The 24,217-nt window shown below is 38.4% G+C and overlaps 1 protein-coding gene across 1 annotated transcript in view; it reads left to right on the top strand.

Moving 5' to 3' along the window:
* LOC108720028 (molybdenum cofactor sulfurase) overlaps positions 1-24,217 on the top strand; it is a 189,410-nt gene that overhangs the window by 161,096 nt on the left and 4,097 nt on the right. The window contains exons 9-14 of the mRNA XM_018269391.2: positions 1,511-1,673; positions 4,673-4,754; positions 8,781-8,902; positions 12,736-12,841; positions 16,963-17,080; positions 23,469-23,573. Of these exons, the coding sequence (XP_018124880.1) occupies positions 1,511-1,673; positions 4,673-4,754; positions 8,781-8,902; positions 12,736-12,841; positions 16,963-17,080; positions 23,469-23,573 (696 nt within the window). The remainder of the gene's footprint in view (positions 1-1,510; positions 1,674-4,672; positions 4,755-8,780; positions 8,903-12,735; positions 12,842-16,962; positions 17,081-23,468; positions 23,574-24,217) is intronic.

The following is a 24,217-nucleotide window of genomic DNA, read 5'->3' on the forward strand; positions in this document are numbered from 1 at the left end:
TTCCTTTTTCGTGAATAAACGTGTTAATTTATTTTTAGTTGCATTTTTCCAACGTTTCGGCCCACATTAGGGCCTTTATCAAGGATTAAGGATAAAGGCCCTAATGTGGGCCGAAACGTTGTGTATATATATATATATATATATATATATATATATACACACACATTTCCCAAACCATCTAGATACTTACATATATAAACTATATATATACACCATCAATACTAATTGTATATTTTAGTACCATAATAGTTTTAATATTACGATTCTTCAAAAAATCATCCAAGCCACAATAATAGACTCTTCTCCACATCACTCTGGGCATTCCACAGCGTCATTGCCCTCAACATGAAGAACCGTATACACTGCTTTATTGTGTGCTTCAGAAAATGTAATATCATCATCAATATATAATAACTAGCCTATATAAATGCATTACTGACTCAACTTGCAGTTCAGTAACTCCTTTATCACTGCTATAGCCCCTAAAAGTCACTAGAAGCTTACAGGTCAATGACCCACTATGCATTGTCTATTTTGTAATTGTTTTTATGAACAATAAAAAGTGACATAAACAATAAAATTACTTAAATGTTCTCATAGCCTGACTGGTAAAATGTAATAAAATTATGCTGTCACTCATGCCCCTGCAAACAATTCAGAAAGAAATGGTGGAGTGTAATAATTAAAGGAAAATCTAAATCTTCATTGTTTACTATTGATGGGCGAATTTGCGCCGCGAATTCGCGCCTGGCGAATAAATTCGCCCATCACTATTGTTTACATGTTTGTTGCAGCCTTATTGTATCTGCCAATGTCATTGTCACTGCTGCCATTTTCTTCTGTGTATCTGTGCCCAAAAATATAATCTGCACTGGGGAGACAAAAACAAATCTATAGAGGTGATGCAATCTTTTCTGAAAATTACAGTATCTGCAATACTGTTGCTGCAAAAAATATTTCAGATAGAGGGTCATGATAAAAAAGTAAATTTCAAGTTTTACAAAGGCTGTCAGAATACTGACATTTTACCTCTGGGCATTCCTTTTCATTTTAAGGAGAACCAAACCCTTGCGAATAAAAACCCCATCCTTACATAGACCCCCCTCCCTGCTCCTGCCCAGCCTAGGGGGTACCTATGGTAAATGCCCCTAACTCTTTATTTACCCCCTCGGTGCATATTCAGGGCATTGGAATTCACAGGCGCCATCTTCTTCTCTTCGGTAATCTTCCGGAATAGATTGGTGTATCTGCGCATGCGACAACTGTGCATGCGCCGAAAGTCATGGAAATTGCCAAAGCAGAAGATGACCCGAAGATTACTGAAGAGAATAAAATGGCGCCCGTGAACTCCGATGCCTTGAGTCTGCACCCAGGGGTAGGAGTTAGGGGATAAAATTATCACTGGGTACATAATATTGTGAAACAGATTTTCAGCCTCAAAAATATCTACCAATAACTTGCCAGTATGGTATATAGTATTCTCCATACAATTATTTTGTTTTTTTGTAAGGTTTCCCAGTGGCCTGTGGCAGAACAAGGTCTTTTATTTGATCGGAATTGGATGATAGTTAACGAGAACAGAGTTTGCTTTAGTCAGAAGCAGGAGCCAAACTTATGCCTGATATATCCATCTATTGATCTTAAGAAAAACATCATGATAATTAAGGCAAAAGGTGAGTAAGCATAACAATATGGCTGTAGGCTGCTTTATTGTGACATATGGTGTTCTTATCTGTTTTAAATTCTGCTTAAGTCTGGATAAAAAACAAACAAAAATGACTGTAATGGCTTGCAGAAAATGTTACTCAGGACACTAATGGAGGAATGTAATAAAGTCACAAAGAGCACAATGCACAAATAGTAAAAATTAGCATTTTGCAATGTTATATTCATCCTGTAATTGCATTACAAATTTTAATTGTACATTGCAAATTTTAAATGTGTTCAGACTTTCATAACCTGACAAATTTTGCAAAATGGACATGGTAATTAGAGGCATGGTCAAAACGTTTTCACTGCACTACACGCAGCTTATGTTTTTGTCCCTCTTTACATTTTTCAAATGTTGGGAGGTATGTTGTATGGCAAGATCTTCTTGCTTTGCTGGTGTGCATTTAGGAAGCCTAGGATGCTATCAGAGGCGGGCCGGGTGCCCTAGGCAACCCAGCCAGCCAGCTCGCCCCCCGTCGTTTGCGCAGTGACGTCACATGTAAGTGCGTTGATGGAGCGATGTAACGCGCATGTGCGCAGACTACACAAGCGTATGTGCTGCGTGACGCTCGCGTAAGTGAGAAAGTCTGGCGAGTAGTAGAGTCTGGTCTAAGGGTAGGCAGAAGAGGTAGCTACCCAGCGCCCCTCATGGTATATATGGCAACTAGAGCTTGGTTTTAATGTTGCCACCCCTGCATGATCATATCTCCTCACATTGCTATCCTCACTAGGCACTACATTTTATTAGTTGTTGCTATTAATTTTGTCATAATGGCTGTGCTTTTGACAAAAGTATTAGCACCACAATACATACCAGATGCATGCCATGTAAACCTAAGAGGGGAGGATGCTATAGCTGTTTAACTTGCACTTGGTTTATTAAATCCTAGGTTTAGCAATCCATCCTGATATATTATAGGAATATCAATATTCATCATCTCATTGACAATGTGACCAAGGTTTTATACAAAATGTAATGGCTGCTAAACATGAAAGCTCTATGTGTTTGTGGGTGATACCACTGCAAAGAAATAGCCATGGCTGCTGAGGAACCATAACAACTAATGAAATATTATTTCCTTTCTTTATCTAGGAAGTCAGAGACACTGCTTTGAATAGAAACTAATACATAATTTATAAACCACTGGATTCGTGTTCTCAGAACACATCTCTGATTTAGTCAGCTTCTTTCCTATTTGAATATACAGTGTTTCCATTTTGACAGCTTTTACTATATTGAAATTAAGCTATTATTTTCAGTTTTTTTTTATATGTTTACCATAATTTATTTATTTAAAAGATAGAATTGATGGAAAAACTTAAACACATTCAATTATTTTAACAGTGAGACTTTCAGCTGAAAAAAATGTATAATTTTACATCTGCAGTCAATTGTTAGTCTATTTTACCAGCAAAACCTTTATAACTGCTGTGCTATCATTAGATGGTTTATTTTTATTTGTCCTCAAAGAGCAATGTGTAAACAAACATATTTCAAAAGGGGATTTTGTTCTGTTTCTTTACTATAGATTCTGGAAAGCCTTCTTTTAAGTTATGATTTGATGCCCCCTGCTGGAAAGACTATAGTTAGGTTTATATAAGGTGAATATAGAGTAATGTGACTTAGGACATAATTTCATTTTGATATCACTATTATAATTCCTTATGACCCTTAGGGGCAAATTTACTTAAGGTCGAATATCAAGGGTTAATTAACCCTCGATATTCGACTGCCGAATTGAAATCCTTCGACTTCGAATATCGAAGTCGAAGGATTTACCGCAATTCGTTCAATCGAACGATGGATTTTAATCCATCGACCAAACGATTTTTCTTCAACCAAAAAAAGATAGCAAAGACCTTCCCCATAGGCTAACATTGACTTTGGTAGGTTTTAGGTGGCGAACTAGGGGGTCGAAGTTTAAAGAGACAGTACTTTGACTATTGAATGGTCGAATAGTCTAACAATTTTTAGTTTGAATCGTTCGATTCGAAGTTGTAGTCGAAGGTCGAAGTAGCCCATTCGATGGTCGAAGTAGCCAAAAAAAACATTCGAAATTCGAAGTTTTTTTTTCCTCTTTTCCTTCACTCAAGCTAAGTAAATGGGCCCCTTAGTGTGCGCTGCTAGTTTTTCTTAAATGCTGTAACTAGTTTTTTTATATGCTGTAACTAGGTATTTTATTATACAGAACATAAATGTCATAACATTTATCTAAATTAATACAGACTCAGGCTGAATAGAAAGGTGCATAGTATTCTATTTCATAAGAAGGTTTGTCCCTTTACAGCCAAGGGTAATTCAGAACATCTGAATGTGGTCATCCCATATGAACAAAGAGCTGTTGCCACACTACAACTCATAACATCCTCCACCAGCTTGAAGAGATAGCTTGGCCATCTTATTATAATAAGTTGTCTGATGCAAAACATACATTGTTTAAATATGTTTAGTCTGAAAATTTAATACATAAACATTACAACACAATGTAATGGGAATTTGCAGCAGATGCATTTTCTGTACACAAAACCTGGCCCTGCTCCAAAGCAACTTTTTCGCAAGGCATTTTTTCTCTGTGTTGAAACCCTTGCTTTCATTTATCATTACTTTTCATCAATATATTACAGTCTGATTCATACTAATATTATTATAAATATTTACCATTTTCGTGAAAATAGAAATTAAGAGAAAATACATTGAAGTGTATTAATCTGTGAACTTTGAGCAATGGGTAATTATAGGGATGGCAAAAAGTTTTTTGTCAGTGATTTTAAAGAGAGAAATAAGGGAAAGAATGACTAATAGAATTAAAGAAAGGAATAGTAACATGTGGAGTGGAATAGTAATATTTGTAATATGTTTTATATACTTTACAAATCTCCCATGTAAATTGAAGTGTGATGAAATACCTGTGGATAGCATTTGCGTCAAATATTTCATATTTCATATCAATTGCATCATCAGGAATGGGTCCAATAGAAATACCTCTAATTGATGACAACAATGCAAATGCTCCCATATGCCAAAATAAAATCTGTGGAGATAGGTAAGTAAAACCAAAATATTAAATACAGAACATACTTGAACATGGAAACCTGTACCTGAATCGAAAGCAATATAAAACTACTTAAACATCATGGTCTGTACTGCCGTACCTGATATAACACCCATGTACATTCACTTGGAATGAGTAATCAGTTCCACGTAAGGTTATTTTGACCTAATTATGTAGGTGTATGAATTTATATATGAAAATATAGCTTAAATGTCATGGGTTTTTAGAATACAACTAAAAACCCATTTCAGGAGTCAAAAATGTACTACAATAATATGGCTTAATGGGGTTGAATGCTTTTGTATCCTTATATAAGTGTGCATCTTTAATTTTATCCTGCATAGCATAGTCTAGGTCTCTGATGAGCTGCATGAAACAGTCCTTCCTAGCTTTTCTTCATGAAAAATGAAAACAAACATAATGACTTGACAGGAAGACAATTTACCATATTCTTTCATGCTTACATTAGTATGCATAATAAAGGATGAAATGGTTATTGTCCTCCCCATACACACTCTGATAGGGGTCACTGTGTAAAATATGGAGCTACACACAGAGCTTCCATCAGCCTGTAAAAATAAGTGGAAAGTAAACTTTTCTTGTCAGCTGTATGTTGCCACTTAGTCAGGTTATGAGTGTGACATTAGTTATTCCAAACCCAGAATAAACCCCAAGGTCCCGGCTCACTGTGCTGCCAATAACAACAACCTTTCACTTAGGAATTTTGCCTATGTGTGATGATGTCATCCACAGTGCCGTGTCAAACCCGCGGGCGAATCCACCATGGATTTTCACATTACCCCCCCTCTAGAGTTGGCCACTGGACCCCCCAGGCTTACCAACAATTCCCTGTCACTAATATCGTAGTTAATCTCTACAGGAGAGAACGTCCTAGAAAAAAACACAAGTATGTATTTTATTGGTAACAGGGTGTCATTGAGAACTGCCCTTCAGAACTTCAGAAGCATCCATCTCTACCAGTAAAGGAAGGGTAAAGTCTGGATGCTGGAGCACTGGGGCCAAAATAAATGCTTCTTTTAATAAAGGCCCTAATTGCTTCATCAGACCAAATACTAGGGTCAGCCCCCTTTTAGGTAAGGGCAGTGATAGGAGCCACTACAGTTGGGAAATTCTTAATAAATTGGCTATAATAATTGGCAAACCTTTGAGCAGCATGTAAAGATAGAGGTTGCACCCAGTCAAGCATGGACTGAACCTTAGCTGGCTTCATTTTTAAACCCTTTTGAGACAAAAAAGGAAAAGGTATGGAGGCAACTTCTAATACACACTTTTGTAACTTAGTATAAAGCTGATTTTGTCTCAAGCTTGATAACACCTCCTGAACATGGAGACAATGATTAGTTAAATTAGAGGAATATATCAGAATGTTATCCAGATACACTACGAAATACTGTCCTAGAACATCTTGAAAAACATTTTTTAATCGTAATCTTATTTAGACCCCTATAATTGAGACAAGGCCTTAAGAGAGGAGAAAGTCTTAATAAACTCCCTCTCCAGGTTTTCCTTGATATACTCCTCCATGGCTCGGGACTCAGGAAGGGATAAGTGATAAGTTCTTCCCTTAGGAGGAGAGGGAAAAAAATAAATAACAGAACCTAATGCAATATTGTTAATAATTAGTGCAGTCACCACTTTCAATCAAAAAATCCAAAAAACTTGCACTCTAAAAATACTAGCAAATCTAGTATTTTTGTAGTTTAAACTGCCTTTTTATCCTGATGACTTTATGGAGGAGGGGTTACCAGATCACTGAATGGCAAAAGAAATGTGAAGTGTAACCATGGCAATGCAGGCAATATAAGGAAATTAGCAGGGAAAGGAAATCCACCTCTGAAGAAGATGACCTCAGCGAAACTCGTTAGGTGTGACATCACTTCTGGTCTCAGCAGTGAGTGGATGTTCAGGTGGAACAGACAGGAGAAGAAGACGACGGCAGAACCCATCTCTTTGTATTGCAAAGGTTCACCTCACCGGGATTAAGACTTGAGAAGACGAGATTTGTTGGGGAGTAGAAATGGCATAACCCAAACAAAACTCCCCAGAGCTGCTTAGGTTCTGCCGTTTCCCGGCCTTTGTCCCCACAGTACAGGCATAACCTTAGCCCGCCCACTACCCTTTTCCTCAGGAGACAAACATGTAATACCCAGTCACATGGGCTCCTTGGAGGGCCTAGGGGCAAGAAGAAGGTGTTTAGGTGCCAAGTTAGGGGAGCTAGTAGAAGAAGCAACCTTGGACAACTCTTCCTGGCATGTCTCTCCCTATGCCTCCTAGGCCTACCCTGAACTGATTCTTTAAAGTCGTTTCATTCCAGCCCATCTCTAATGCCCAACGGAGAAATTCGGTACAATAATCCTCTACCCGCTGCTTGCCTTGCCTGAGGTTATGTATAGCTGTGTCAGCAGAGGCGGCGTGGTCGGAATCATCATAGATGACGAACATTGCCTTGAAAAAGGCGTCTAAAGAGAGACAGGCTGGATCGCCAGGGGAAAGGCTGAAAGCCCAAAGCTGTGGATCCCCTGCAGCAAAGTTATTACAAATTACAAATTTACTCTTGACTACTCCAAAGGGAAGGATTGTGGTAAGAAGCCAAAGTGGAGCTTAAAGCGTTCCTGGAAGGCAAAGAATCTGCTGAGAACAGCAGAGAACCTTTCAGGAAAAGGAATCTTTGGTTCCACAAAGGGGTTACCCTCTGGAGAAGGTAGCAGTCTGCTTGCCTGGACTGGAGCTGACACAGGAGCAATAGGTTGCTGCTGAACTTGATCCAGCATTGCTGATAATCCCTGGAGACATTGGACTATCTGGTTTTGCCTCTACTCCTGTTCTCTCGAATCGCTGAAGGAGAATCGCCAGGATCACTTCGGTCATAGCCAGGGGTGTAACTACAGAGGAAGCAGACCCTGCGGCTGCAGGGGGCCCCAGAGGTATAGGGGGCCCCATGAGGCTCAAATTCATGTACAATTTCAATACATTTTGGTAAAACAGGACAAACTCTGGATATGTTTGGGGCCCTAAAATTAATTTGCTGTGGGGCCCAGTAACATCTAGTTACGCCACTGATCGTAGCGGGAGAGGCAGCAGCTCTGGCAGCTTCCATTTTCTGGCCAAACGTAATGTGAGGTTAGGGATCCCAAACCCAGAACAAACTCCAAGGTCCTGGTCATGGCTCCCTGTTCTGCCTATAATAACTGCCTTTCGCTTAGGGAGGAGCCCTCCGCTACTCGGATGCCGACAGGTCTTAATGTGAGAGGACCAAGGAGAGACTTCTGGGCATACAACAAGAAGGGAGAATAGGAGCATTGTCAAAGGACAGGCAGAGTCCATGCCAAATCAGGCAGCGCATTACAAAATCGAGAGACAGGAACTTGTATTGTCACTAAATATATCTGTAGCAAATAAAGCAGCAGCACTCCGGTATCTTTGAAAATTTGCAAAACTCTACTCAAATGCCATAGGCAACGTTTCGGGCTACACAGGCCCTTTGGGCTTGACAAAGGGCCTGTGTAGCCCGAAACGTTGCCTATGGCATTTGAGTAAAGTTTTGCAAATTTTCAAAGAAACCGGAGTGCTGCTGCTTTATTTGCTACATGTATACTTTGCCCTGGCAGGGGGTACGGCTTGCACCCGGGGCTGCAAGGAGCCTAATCCGCTTTTGAAGCACAGTCACTAAATATATTTAGGACATGCCAAAATGCTTGGAAATCCAAGAGCCATACAAATGGATCTCTTATTGATCTATAACATACTGACAATTTGTACCCAGTTGTCTCATCTAGCTCCTCAGTAAATATGCAAATGAGAGAGAAATGCCTACATGCTTAAGGATCCTAAATGAATAGGATTTAATAATCTGAGGGCTATTTGATATGTAAATTGGGGTGCCTAAATTATAAAGGGTCCCAGTGATCTTGACCTGTTTTTGTATGATATCTCTCTAAACAAGAATACACATAATCATATTGTATTGTAAGGGTATTTCTCCTTTTTGTGTTTTAGAGTGCAGACATACGATTGTGGTGAGAAGATTGCAGATTGGCTGTCTCGGTTCCTTAATCGCAAATGTCGTTTGATCAGGCAATCATCAAATTTCAGTCGATTTGCAAACACAAACAGAAAAGGTACCTTGTTTTTGCTGAGAAATAAAGTACTGTGCCTGCACAAAACTATGCATTGCATATTATATAAGCAAACTTTAAATGGGTGGTTAACTTTTAGTATGATATAGAGATTGATATTCTGAGACAAGTTGCAATTGGTTTTCATTGTTTATTATTTGTGGTTATTGAGTTATTTAGCTTTTTTTATTCAGGAGCTCTTCAATTTGCATTTTAAGCAATCAGGTTGCTAGGGTGCAATCAGGTTGCTGATTTGAATAAGAGACTGGAATATGAATAGAGGATGGAGCTGAATAGAAAGATCTGGAATATCAATACCAATACATTTGTAGCCTTAGAGAGCATTTGCTTTTTAGAATGGAGTCAGCGACGCCTATTTGAAAGCTGAGTTATGAGTTAAGTGAATCAGTGGAGTGTTAAATGGGTGGTTCATCTTTAAATTAACTTAATATGTTATAGAATAGCTAATGCTTGGCAAATTTTCAATTGGCCTTCGTTATTTAATTTTTAATGTTTTTAAATTATATTTCCTCTACTGAACCTTTCTACCTTTCAAATGGGGGTCACTGACCCCATCTAAAAAACAAATGGTCTGTACGGCTACAAATGTACAGTATTGTTATTGCTACTTTTCATTACTCATCTTTCAATTCAGGCCCTCTCCTATTCATATTACAGTTGTTAAATTAAATCAATATGATTGTAATTTGGACACTAGCAACCAGATTAACGAACTTGCAGTTTGGAGAGCTGCTGAATAAAAAGATAAATAATGCAAAATCTACAAATGATACAAAATGAAAAACAATTGCAAATTGTTTATACAAACAAAAAGAGCAAACAATTTACTAAGCCAATCATCCATCCGCAGGTCAGATAAGCCTATTCCAACTATTATTTACAAAATTGCATTGTAAAATGTATACTAGACACACTTCCTCATGTTGCTACTAGCTGACAGTTCAGATGATGGTTGCAACAAAGTTCCTAAAACTTAATGGACACCAGATAGATTGCCTTATGGTTCCGGGTTCTCATTGTGCTGTTGCTTCCGGTATTCCACTTGCGTGTCACCAGAGTTTTCCGGAAGTGCCATATAGTTATGTTTCAGTACCATGTTTTGCCCTCCCTTTACTGCTTAAATTTATCGGAGCTGTGGAACCAATAGCACTTATCAGTACCTGTTCTGCGCGAAGCTTTGCCATCACTTCACTGCTTACGATTCCCGGAGTTGTAGAACAAATAGCGCTTATCCAATTGTGGAGTAGAATTTGCGCTTCTTTTGCTTACTCATCTATAGAAGACTTGATTAGTTATATACAGAAAAATTCATATCCAGTTAAAGTTTATGTTTAAATGCGTACGGCAATAGATTGTGCTAAAGAGAAATTCATTATGTAAATATATTAGATACTAATGCTGATTTTTATTTATATAAATATACTAAAATAAATACTGAATCAATCAATTATTCCTTGTTATTATAACAATCATCCATTTTTCTCGTGACCTGCCTATTCAACTTACTCTGAAAACTGAAATAAATAAAGTATAATATATTAAATATATGAACTTTTTTATATTTGTATTTATGATATATCAGTTGTTTTATAGGAATGGTGTGAAGATAAAGCCTTTATTTAAACCGTGTGGGGCTTTGCTTTTCAACCAGTATATCCATTGGGCTTCACATTGAAGTATTTTTTTTTATCAATATCCACTTTTCTAGTTGTTGAACTGATATGGTTCACGGCACTAAATTTAATAACTTCAGTGTTGCCTGCTACAGAAGTGTTCCTTTTGTGTCTGACATGCTCCAGAATCATTCTTCTAAATTCTCTTTAGGTCTTTCCTACATAATTTTCCGACATAATTTTTTTCACAAACGCATTGCATGACGTATATTACACCCACAGTTTTGCAGTTCATGAAATGTTTTGGTTTATAATCATTGATATCAGATCTCCCTTTAATTGAAGATACTTTATTTACCCAAAGACAGGCTTGACAATTCCCACATCTGAAACAACCCTTTAGTTTATTTGTATGTGGGTTTCGAAACATTGCTGTAATGGCTGTGTGTTAACCTGTCCTTCAAATTACGACTTCTCCTGAAGGTAATATGGGGGTCTCACACCTATAACTTTTTTTAAGTCCGAATCCTGTTCTAACATCTGCCAATGCTTGTTCAATGTTTGTGTTATTTCTTTATGTTGTGCACTGTAATCACCAATTAATTTAACAGGGTTTTTAACTGTGTGACAAAGTCCTGCACTGCTTTTTATTTATAGAGCAGTGTGTCTTTATGAGCAACACATTTTAATGTAACATGGAGTAAAGGTTAAGTTTTAGGAACAATTGCAAATTGTCTCACAATCATTTTGACATTTATATAATGACCATCTGCTGGTCAATTATTCCAACAGGCCTTAAAGCCTAGAAATAATTCAGAAGAAGAAAAGCAGTATTTTGGTTCTTCTTTGCTTAGAATAGAGAAAATAATTAATACATCTTTTTTTCTGATAGTTAGGAAGGTGTAAAAATTTAAAAAATTTCTCTGGGTAGAGTCAAGATAGAAAAGCAGTGTCAGACTGGAGTGTCCAGGGCCCACTGGGGCCACTACCTCAGGGCCCACTCCATTGTGAATCCTTCCCATGCCCATCTGCCCCACTGCACCATATACTTTTTACATCCGTCCCATTTGTGGCAGCTGAAAAATAAATGGGGAGGGGTCACAGAAGTTGTGCAGGCAGCTGGGTCAGTAGGGCCCACTAGGTTTTTTTTCCCACAGCCCAGTCCAACCATGTAGAAAAGGCAAATACAGATCATTGAAGAGAAAAGAAAACTCCAGATAAAGAGGAGGTTTTTATGAATATTTATATTTTTAAAGAGGAAAGCAGCACTTTGAATTTTATTTCCAGAACATTGCTTTTGGTATGAAGCTATGAATGCATGTGTGTATAGTTTTCAGCTCACTGTACCTGTGGAACTGCACCAAATTTCCCCATCACGGCACAAAATCTAATTCAGATACCCTGAGGTAATTTAAAGGGGTTAACTTTTAGTATCTTATAAAATGGCTAGTTCTAACCAACTTTTCAAGTGGTCTTAATTTTTAGTTTTTAGTTCGTTTTTTACTTTATTACCTTCTTCTGATACTTTCCAACTTTTGAATGGGGTCATTGAGGCTAGATGAGGTAGTGGGCATAGGAAGGGAAAATAGAAGTGGAGATATGGTTGGGGGTACTGTTAAGGACAGGGAGGACTTCATGCCAAATATGCAATATGGTACCAGCATTAAATGTATGTTTGCAAATGCAAGGAGTCTGACTGGTAAAATGGGAGAGCTGGAGGGGAAATATTATGTGATTGGGATAGCAGAAACATGGCTGAATGAGTCATATGTCTGGGCAGTTAATATCAGTGGCTACACTTTGTTTCTGAGAGACAGAGGCAATAGAAAAGGGGGAGGGGTATGTTTGTCTGTTAGGCAGGGTTTAAAAGCTAATAAAAAGGAAGTGATGTTAGAAAATGAGGGAGCAGAAGCCTTATGGGTGGAGCTTATCACTAAATGTAGAGAGTCCAGCAAATTAATTATAGGAGTATGCTATAGACCCCCTAATGTAAGTGGAGAGGAGGAGGCTAAGATTGGAAATGAGGAGCGCATTGTGGCTGAGGCTAAGACAACCCCCAAAAAGTTATTTAGTGTATATAAAAGTGTATACAATAGAGGAGTCAGGCTGGTCTGATTGCCATCTTGGAGTCAGGAAGGATGCCTAATAGTAGATATTTATTTGCAATGCAACACCTTATATTATATTATTTTCTACTTTCAGGTTTGTCCGGTGTCCCTCCATCGACCCTTTCTTTAGTCAATGAAGCTCAGTATCTTCTAGTAAATAGAGCAAGCATTTTATTCCTTAGACAGCAAATGGAGTCAAGGTAAGGATGGACAAATCAAAGTAATATTCTTCATAAGAACTTAGAACTATACATGCAAAATTATAACATGGAATCTATAGCACCTTTGGTCTCAAGGTAATTGTTAAACAATTTTGATTTGATAAATTACAGAAAAAAAATTCAATCGCAAAAAAAAAAAGATTTTGATTGTTGAGAAAGTCACTAGTGCATTTATTTGCAGTGATTTTTATTTATTACTGCAAAAACTATAAAAATAACACAATTTGTACTGGACCCATTTTTGAAAGTGCAAAATGTGGATGCACAGGGCATTATTGGATGGGAATTGCCATTTTATAGCCACAATGCAGTGTTGCATAAGCTGCTAAGGGTGTGTTCCCTTAAGGCAGTAATCCCCAACCTGTGAACATGTTACATGATTTTGCTCCCATTGGCCTCAAAGCAAGTGTTTTTTTTTTTTTTTAATTCCTAGCTTGGAGGCAAGTTTTGGTTACATAAAAAGCAGGTGCATTGCCAAACAAAGCCTCCCCTAGGCTGCCCGTCCACACAGGGGCTACCAAATGGCTGATCACAGTACTTATTTTGCAGCAGCCAGAAACATTTTTTATGTTTGTGTTGCTCCCCAACTCTTTTTACATCTAAATGTGGCTCACAGGTTAAAAAGTTTGGGGAACCCTGCCTTAAGGAGTTGAACAAGTGCATTGGCACTAACCACAACTTACTAATCAGCATGTGTAGATGCAAGTACCTTTGTGAATAGCATTCATATACACAGATTTCACTGCAATATTGATCTAAAAGTTGTCTTTGCCTATATATTATGGTTCAATTTGTACCCCTAAAAAATAAAAAAAAACTCCTCTAACACTTTTTTTAGCTACAGTGCAAGCCTGCTCTACAGGGAAACAAACAAAGTTGCTTGAGTTCTGGGAAGTAAGGTGGGGGGTTCCCCCTTCTGTTTGAAAGTATGATTGTTTCCCTACAGAGCAGTTAGGGACCATCTGAAGTTTCCTTTCCTCAGCAGTCAGAGCAAGTAAAATGAAGTGGGAAACGAAACGGTATTTTAATTTTTGCCTTCACATCCCCTTTAAACTTCAGTACTATTTCTAATAGCAGCAACATGGTTAGAACAGTTCTTCCAAGTAACATTGGGCAGGAAGAATAGTGAGGTGTGAACAGATTAACAATGCATACACTCACATTCTGAGTCTGAAGTGTGAACAACTATCAAGGATTTAAGAGGTGTGAACAATGCAGGGGTTCAACCAAAGAATTAGCAGCAGGAACCTCAGAACCATGGTCAGAAAAAGAAAAACCCCTTGGGTGTAACCAGTATAGAGAGGAGACTCCCCAGTAGAAGTATGAGTAGCATTATTGTGAGCAAATTCAGACCATGGAAAGAAGTTTGTCCATGAGAACTGATTACAGGAAATGTAAAATCTGAGGTATTGTTCAGAAGATTGAGAAGTCCTTTCCGTCTGGCCATTTGTCTGTGGGTGGTAGGCAGAAGAAGAGGATAAATCGATGCCTATAAGTGCGCAAAATTCCCACCAAAACCTGGAGACGAATTGGACCCATCTGTCGGAGTCTAAGTTTAGTGGAGCCCCATGAATTTTAAATATATTATCCACAAAAAGTTCAGCAAGCAATTTAGCAGAAGGGAGGGAGGGGAACAAAATGACTAATTTTACTAAAACGATCCAAGGAGATTGTTATGGTCAGTAAATACTGTAACAACATGTTTAGCCCCCTCTAGGTGTCTCCATTCTTCAAAAGCCCGCTTCATAGCTAATAACTCCCAGTTATCAATATCATAATTAACTTCGGAAGGAGAAATTTTCCTAGAGCAAAAGGCACAAGGATGAACTTTGACGGAAACCAGATGTCTTTGTGACCAAACCACCCCAGCTACAAGCTCTGAAGCATCTACCCCTACCAAAAAAGGGATGGCATTTCTTGCCTTGAACCACCATTTCGTGATGGTCTATGTGCTGCCTCAGAGATCACCTGACCAGAAATACTACAACTCTAACTGTAACAGGAAGAAGTGTTGAAGCAAAAGTCAGAACTCGGTCTGTTAATTGGCTCATGTGAACTAACAAGTATGGTTTGTTGGTATGTTTGTGTGCACAGTGAATCGTATGATCCCAGGGGGCTGCCCTTATTTTTAAAAATAGCAATTTTTTATTTATGATTACCCAATGGCACATACTACTAGAAAAGCATATTATTATGAAAATGGTTTATTTACATGAAGGGTTTTACATATAAGCGGTTTTATGCAATATTTTTTTATAGAGACCTTCATTGGTTGGGAGGTATAGTTATCCTTTAATACATGGCTAAAGACCATCATCCTTTTTATTAACAAAAAAAAACCCTCACCAGCGGAAGAATTTGAGGGCCTAATAAATACTCTATCCAAATTCTCTTTAATATATTTTTCCGTGGCCTGAGTCTCAGGAAGAGGATAAGTTCTACCCTTAGAAGCGTTGGACCCAGGGATCAAATCAATGGCACGATTATAGTGTCTATGAGGAGGAAGGGTTTTGGATGCCTTCTTGAAAAACACATCAGCAAACATGGAATAACTAGCCGGTAAACCCTCAAGAGTGGTTTTAGCTAACATATGGGGAACCCCACTAATGGACACTCTGCAACCCACCCCCACTGAATAATTTTGCATAGGGACCCAATCAATCACAGGATTATGGGACTATAACCATGGCAGAACTAAAACTACCGGGGAGATCTGTTCAGCGTGGGTGGACCCAATAGTCATTAAAACAAAATAAGATTTGGAAGACACAATCCCACAGCCTAAGGGGCTACTATCAATGGCTGAAACTTTAACTGGAGGAACCAAGGGAAAAATCGGAATTCCGAGTACGAAAAATCTGGAACCTCAACCTCTTACCCAAATACAAGAAATAGGAATTGTTATTCTGGAATTAGATCATTGGGGAGAAACGTCTGCATCACCCAAAACAAGCCTCTCTGAACTTGCTTAGGCCTTGTAGTTTCCCAGCTTTCTTGGACAGGTGCTGCAGGAGTGACCCTTAGCCCCACAATACATAGATCATTGGTGCTGCTTAAGGTTACAGATGGCCGATTCAGCAGAGGCTGTATGGTCCTCTAACGAGTAGCAGGCTGGGTAAGCAGAAGACAGACTATATGCCCAAATCTGACGGTTTCCTTGGAGGAAGGTCATTGCAAATTTTACCTTCTCTTGCTCAGTGGGGAAGGAGCAGGGTAAAAAACGTAAATATTCCTTTCATACCTCTTGAAAGACAAACAATTTACCCCTGTCCCCATTAGATTTGTCTGGGAAAATTATTTTAGGCTCCACTGGAGCAGAACTCATGGTTACTGGCAATGGATTCCCAAGTAGCACAGAAGCAGGAGCAGGAACCAAGGCTCAGTTTCTCAGGCAAGGGAACTACATTGTAAATCAGATGGCTGGGAATCAAGCAATACATAGTCAAGGGAGAGGCACGGTCAAACAGAAAGCAATACAGTACAAATCAGGATCCGAAAACGTAGTTAAAAACAGGCATGAGATCTGGACAGGCAGAAAAACATCATGTCACATGAGTCAGAACAGGCAGAAGGTCAAACACAGATATCAATAATAATAATTGCACCCAGAAACTACTAAACAGAACCTACGTTGGGCAACTTGCATTCAGAACCTGAGCATTTAAATATTTAAATCTTCACGCTGCACGCAATGACGTTGCAACGCAGTTACGCCATCGAGCATGCCTGTCTGTAAAAGACTTGAAGGCACACGGAAGACAGACATGATGCGGCAGGTGTTCTGCCTTTTCACCACTGGACCACCAGGTATTGTTACACTTGTTGCATTTTTCAATCATGTTAGTGCTCATCTGTAATTAGGTATTGGAACATGGCTTCTGAGGGGTAGGACCAAAGCAAATACCATGAAGAAATTATTTGTATTTCCCTGGGTTAGAAACCATTGGAGCAGACGTAGAACTATCACAAAAAACAACAAAAAGTTCAATAATAATGGTTTTAACAATGGATACTTGAAAGTAAACATTGCAATTAAAATGTATAACATGGCATACTTATAGCTTAATTGTTCTTTTAATATCATGTTTGCTTTCTATAAGTGATATTGAGATTGATCAGCTGACCCAGCGTTTCCGAGCTAACATAGTCATCAATGGGCATCAACCCTTTGAAGAAGAAAAATGGACAGAGGTTTTCATTGGAGGGGTGCATTTTCAGGTACAAAACTTGCTAGACAGAAACAAGACTAATGCAAAATACTAAAATGTATATAAAGGTGCACTTGTCTCTTTAAATGCAGGGTTGAAGGAAAATACATTATCAGTTTGTATTTATGTTGTCATTTATAAGGCTAAACATTATAAGCAATCATCTGAGCCACTGCACTCATTTAATTTAAAGCAAGAAGGTGTTGAATTGAATTATTAAAGCAGCTTGCATTGTTCTATGTACAGTATGTTCCAATGGATTGCTTTCCAAATAGGGATGAGCTAAATTTTTCTTCAGGACTGAAGTCACTGCAAAATTCTGCATTTCATCATCTCTGAATGTTTTCTTGAAACTGCAGCAAAATTAAGCCGTAAAAAAACATGCTGGCAAAACACCAATTGATCCTAATTTATTTTGCACTAAATAAGTGCCCCATATCACCAAAAAGGCCCCTTGACTTCAATGTATTTTGCATGGAAAAAAATAACCAGGAAAACATTCTAATGACTTAAACATGCTTCTTGAATTTTTCCTGTTTCACATATTTTCCTGCAATTTTTCAGTAAAGTGGGACAGATTCTATCATCACTTTTCCAAATTAAAGGGCCAGTAATAACAACATTTTTTTAATAAAAATTCGTTACTATTCAACGATAAAAAAACACCAACACAAATGAAACTTTAAAATAGCAAAGCCTTTATTAAGAAATAACTTACAGAAACTCCACTCCCAGTCCTCTTCAGAAAAGGCAACAAGGCGACCATCCATCCTGCAACGCTCGATTTCTTCTCCCTGGCTATTCACAGACAGCATGCTGCTTCTTCTCCTCCTTGTTGGATTCGGTGCCCAGCAGATTCTGGATGGAAGACCCGGGGGTGTCAGTGAGTGTGGGGCTTCCCTGGGCAGAGGCGGGTCCCGGGGGGAGGCTGCTGTACATTGCCGAGCTGTCTATAGAGCACAAGCAGCAGCCCCGTGACACATGCTTTGCTCTCCCCTGGCGGATCTGCCGTTCCTGGCAGCATTGTGCGCAGCTTCCCCAGCAGCGGCTCCATGTATCTAAAACAAGTGATCACGGGGGAGACTCCAACTTTATCGAGCGAGTGCACAAACTGGAGCAGCACAACAAGGTCCTGGAGGCAGAGCTGCTCCTCTTGCGCCAAAAACACAACGAGCCTTCTAGGTTGCGGGACATGTACAAACCCACGGGACATGTACAAACCCACGGGGACTTCAGGGAAGATCACGTTCATTTCTTTCAAACAAGTGATTTCCCTTGTGTCTTCAGTGTATTTGCGTATGGCCACCCCCTGAGCAAACATGTTCCTGCCCAACAGCGAGCCGCTCGTGCAACACAGGGGACACAGCAAACCCACGGAAGCCAAGCGCACCACCACTGCCAGGGTGTCTTCTTTCTTCATCCATAATCTGCTGGGCACCGAATGCAGCAAGGAGGAGAAGAAGCCGAACGCAGTCTGTGAATAGCCAGGGAGAAGAAATCGAGCGTTGCAGGATGGATGGTCGCCCTGTAGCCTTTTCTGAAGAGGACCGGAAGTGGAGTTTCTGTAAGATATTTAAGGCTTTGCAATTTTATGTTTGTGTTTTTTTTTTTTTCTTTGAATAGTAACTTTTTAAAAAAAAAAAAAAAAAGTATATGTTATTGGCCCTTTAACAGAAATATTTGTCTATTCGGTAATATACAGAACATTTATCTATAATAACACATTTGAAAATGTTTATGTCTTTGCCTTTTCTCACTTCAGGGAACATTAATCCTACAACCAGTCTGAATTTTCTCATAAATGACAAGTTTTGTTGTCATTGGTTTTAAACCCAGTGTCGGACTGGGACACCAGGGGCCCACCAAAACGTATTCTCCCTCTTCTCACTCAACCTCTATTTGCCTATTCTGTTTTTTTTACATACTATAATCTATTATTCCATCTATTTAGCCTCTGTTCTCATAGAAATAGGAAATGGCCATGAAATCGGCCAAATATTTAGCAGCACAAGGGCCCACTGACACGTTGGCCAACCGGGAGTTTTCCTGGTATCCTGGTGGGCCAGTCCGACACTGTTTAAACCTGCTTATTAAGCAAAAAATGCCAATTAATAGATACTGTAGAGCAGATGTTTAAAGATACCTGTTAGCTTAGACAACACATATTTTTAATAGCCAAAGCTCTAAACTTAGCTGTTATATCTCAGCAGGTATTGTTTTTCTCTTTACAAAGCTGTATAAAAAGTTTGAAAGGTTTTTGAAAAAAATAGTACTTTCCTTGTTGCAGCCAGAATAATGATAAGATACTGATTGATAGGCAATATTAATTAAATATAAAAGCCCAGTTTCCACAATATTTGTGCCTGTCCTGTTCTGTGTAAATAATAGACTAGGTAGTAAGAAATATACATATCATCAGAGGCTGGACAATCAGTTTAATTCAGTATATAGTAGATGCTGTAATCTAAAAGTGACATATCTTGGTAAGAAAGTGACATATCTTGGTACAGGAAATAACAAACATGTAACATACTGTAAAATATGCCAATAAGCCACTGTGAACAACATTACTGGAAGGTGTGTCCCTCTATAAATAAATATGTGTTTGCTGTACACTTGCTGTATTTGTAATGAGAGTGAATGCAGAACTCTCTGTTTTACTTAAACATGTATATCACAACAGCAAATAGAAAGAATGTCAGTAAAGAACAAAGTAATACAGTTATTAACCATTCATTAACCCTCATGGTACACATATAACAGAATTCAGGCCTGTTTTTTGTGTACACTTTACATTGGTGTGCACTTATCTGTAATTCCTGGTGTTGCATCCATGAATTCCAGTATACAGAATTTATAATCATTTATTGGATATCAAGTGGTATTCCCAGGAAGTGCAGTATCCAATCTGTTGTCGTGGCTCTCCTTTTGGGTAAAACTGGGCTACTAGCTAAGCCTGTGTGGCTGGCCCTATAGGGGCCATTTTTCATATTATTTGTGGTGTTTGAGTTTTTTTTTAGCTTTTTGTTCAGCAGCTCTCCAATTTGCAATTTCAACAATCTAGTTACTAGGGTCCAAATTACCCTAGCAACCATGCATTGCTTTGAATAATGGACTGGAATACAAATAGGAGAGGGCCTGCATAGAAGGTTATAAAAAGTAAGTAAGTAATAAAAAGTAGCAATAACAATATAATTGTAGCTTTACGGAGCTTTTGTTTTTCAGATGGGGTCAGTGACCCCCCCCCCCCCCATTTGAAAGCTGGAAAGAGTCATAAGATAAAGGCAAATAATTAGAAAATAAATAATGAAGACCATTTGAAAAGTTGCTTAGAATTGTCCACCCTGTAACACACTAAATGTTAATTTAAAGGTGAACCATCCCTTTAAGTGAAAATTCCATGAGTCCCTAACTGGGCCCTAGATCTGCAACAGCTACTACAGTGAAGGCAAATGGGAACAGGAACCTGAAGGGCCTAAATTGCAAGGAAAGTGAAATCCTTCCCTGACTGACACTTACTGGCACACTTAGTGGAACCTGCAGTTGGTGTAGCCTTTCCTGCACTTTATGAACTTTACGTCACAGGCAATCTCCGTCAACCGGCTGCTGCCAGAACTGTGCCTTTTCTCTGCTTGCCATGTTGCCTTGGCTTCCTCTTTTCCAGCATTCCTTATACATTCCTTATACACATAGCATCATCCTTGCTGTTTCTGGATTGCCTAACATTGCCATCAATAGGCTGGAGGTGACCTTAACATTGTCCTTATTTATCTGTCTATTACAATATATTAAATATCCCTACTAGTGTGCCCACCCACATCAAATTTGACCAGGAAAGCCTGCTGTATTTAATAACCTGAGCCCAATCCACACATCCGTGACATTGGCACAAATACATAAAAACTATTATAGTCCAATACCAACTAGGATCTGGAATGCTTGAGATCTAGGGTCTTCCCATAAGTTGGGAATAAACCCAATATGATTGTTTTGCCAACAATATGTAATCGTGCAGGTTAGTTTTCATCAATCACAAGGTACGGTTTTATTATTACAGAGAAAAGGGATTTTTTTTTTAAAATTAGAATTGCTTGCTTAAAATGGAGTGTTTGGGGAAATGTCCTTCCCATAAATCATAGCTTTCTGAGCAAACAGTTTCTAGATAAGTGATCCCATACTTGTAGGTTTATTTTAAGATCATGTGCAAACCTTCATTTGATTGATATACCCACCCCAAAATATATAGTCAAATAGAGAAGATTATATTGTTAATTATACTTTTTTTGTTCTTAAGTTTGGTTTGGGTTTTTGCTAGTATGTACAGTATACAATGTCAGCAACAAACAACTTTTCACTTATATACTGTTATAATGTTATTTTGTCCTGCCAGTAGGTGTTAGTATACATGTTTTTGTGTGTTCATAAAGTATTCTTAAAACCTGTGTATTCTGGGAAGAGACTCCAGGGTGTGATTCCATACCTTTTTCCTCTGGTTGTTATAAGGCAAATAAAGTATCAGCCATGCTTGCAGCATCATCTTGATTGTCCTGACAGCTGCCAGGTACAGCCCACTGACAGACCTAGCAAATAGTGAAGCACAGCTCAAGCACCCAGCAGAGACAGTCAGCAACAGGAAAATGTCAGAAAAGCAGAAGTGATAGCTGCTAACAGCAGAAGTTTTGAGTAGCTAATCTGACTAACCAGAACTACCAGTCTTGAACATTTAAAATAAAGATGCTGCTGAAGAAGGTACATGGAAGAGTATTCAGAAGGACAGATCAAACTCACACAGATAAATGGCTAGATAAAGATCAGAAGGTTCAAAGCACTTTCTTTCAGCATAGATGTTGATTGTGCATATATGCAAATGTGAAACAGAAAAATAAATGACGGAGGAACTAGACAAAGCTCCCTAATATATTGTACCAAATTAGAAAGTTATACATTAAATTGATGAAAGGCCAGCATATGCAGGATTATATAAAATACACCTTAAAATGGTGGAATACATAAAAAAAGTATAGGAGAAGAAATAAAAGAGCAACATGTTGCAGCATTGCTGCTCAGTAGTCTCCCAGAAAGTTATGAAACACTTGTCACAGCTCTTGTCACGACCAGATGATTATCTTATGGATGAGTATGTTGTGGATGAATACAGGCATAAAACAAAAAGTACAAATGACAAATCTGCTACAGATTATAGGGCAGATTTATGAAAGTGTTAGATTATAACTCACCGCAATAAAATTCACTCACTTTCTATTCATTCCTATGGGATTTTCAAAAGCATATTTATCAAATGGTGAACTTCATCGATAAATATGATTCTAAAAATCCCTTAGGGATGAATAGAAAGTGAGTGAGTTTTTCTGTCGTGTGCTCTTTCACATTTTGATAAATCTGTCCCATACAGAAACTGCACTAAAAACTAAGGATCAAACTAAAAATTGTAATGTGCAGTGTGAAACATGTGGTGTTTAGTTTGCACAAAGCCAGGCCATTTAGAGACAAACTGCATCACCTGGAAAGCTAGTATGAATCAGCTAAAGTCTTTGAAGGCTTCACTATAAGTAAAGCTGTTCCATGTCTTTATTGCAAATACGCACATGAGGAGTGGATTTACTGTATCTACTACTCTATGTCGATGATTTCATAATTGTTCACAAAGAATTTAAGGGAATTACAAAGCTAAATAGATCTTTCAACAAGCACTTTGAAACAATGATGTAGCCTACTACCTAGGAATCCACATACAAAGAGAGGATGGTTGTTCTATTTCAACCCACTGTGCTTAGTGATAGTTCCCTTAAATCTGGGCCAGGATCATTACAGTACACTACTCACTGTTAAAAGCAGCTCTCCATAAACAGCTAAACTCAACTGGACCTACACGAGTAAGATGTGGTGCTATATGCTTTTTCCTCTGCTTGTAAGGTGAATAACATACTGTATATCAGGCATGCTTACACCATTGTCTTGCTTGGTAAGAGTCGTTACTGTTACTGCACCTCCAGATTCTACCCAAATACTCTTAACTGTATTAATTTGTGTCTTTAAGTCTATTTCACCATAAGCATATTTAAAGGGCATCTACCGCCCTAAAATAGCTTCCCCCACCAATTAGCCCGCACTCCGGTTGGGGGAAACAGTATCATTAATCATCATGCGCATATGCGCTACACAACATGGTGGCTTGCACTGTCCGGCCCCTCCCTCTTTTTTTTTTTTTTTGTTTCCCCCAATTGGAGCCTGCACCTGTGGTAGGGGAAACAATTTTAGGCTGCCAGGCGTATATTCAGTAGATTCATTTAAGAACCTCATTAGAATCAAATTAAAATAATACATTCTGTAAATGCATGAAAATGAATCCAAATCTAAAAATATATTCCTCCTTCTAGGTTTCAGGCAAGTGTAATAGATGTCAAATAATTTGTATTGACCAGCATACTGGAGAGAAAAAGAAAGACGTGTTTCAAACATTGTCGACAAGCAGAGAGGGGAAGGTCAGTATAATATATAGTCATTTTTTAATGTAAATTAAAATGACTGGATTGCATGTTGTTGAGCTTATAAAAATACCTAGCAACTGCAAGTAATGCGCGTAATACACAAGGAATCAAAACAATACTTAATGTATTCAACCTTTGGTATGAAGAAAGCAAATTATTCAGAAACACCAAAGATTTCCTATAATTCTTATATTCATCTTAAAGAGACACTGGCACCAGAAAATAACCTTTTTTTTATATTTATAATAACATTATCTTTGAATGTTATTTATAATTTTGCCATAAAAGTATTTGCCTGATGCTTTTACATTACCTTTTTTACCCCCACCCCATGTCCCTCTGTGAGGAGGCTGCCATATTTGTGCAGCAGTAGTCCGTTAGCATTAGAAACTCTGACATGTTGAGAAGGGACAGTCAGGCTGGCAAAACAGTCAGATTTAGGATCTTCAAGTTACAATTACTTATAAAAACAGAACTATGTAGAATAATATTTTGAAAATAGTATCACCTTAAAAAAAAAAAGTGGGGCAGTCAAGGGAGGCATTTCCTATTAGTATTGGTTTGTCAAACCCTATCATATTCTATAGTGCTGTTTTCTCTGTATTCTCATTTGGTTGAAATAGGATCAATGCAAGAAT

Source organism: Xenopus laevis, chromosome 6S (assembly GCF_017654675.1).
Source record: "Xenopus laevis strain J_2021 chromosome 6S, Xenopus_laevis_v10.1, whole genome shotgun sequence".
NCBI lineage: Eukaryota > Metazoa > Chordata > Amphibia > Anura > Pipidae > Xenopus > Xenopus laevis.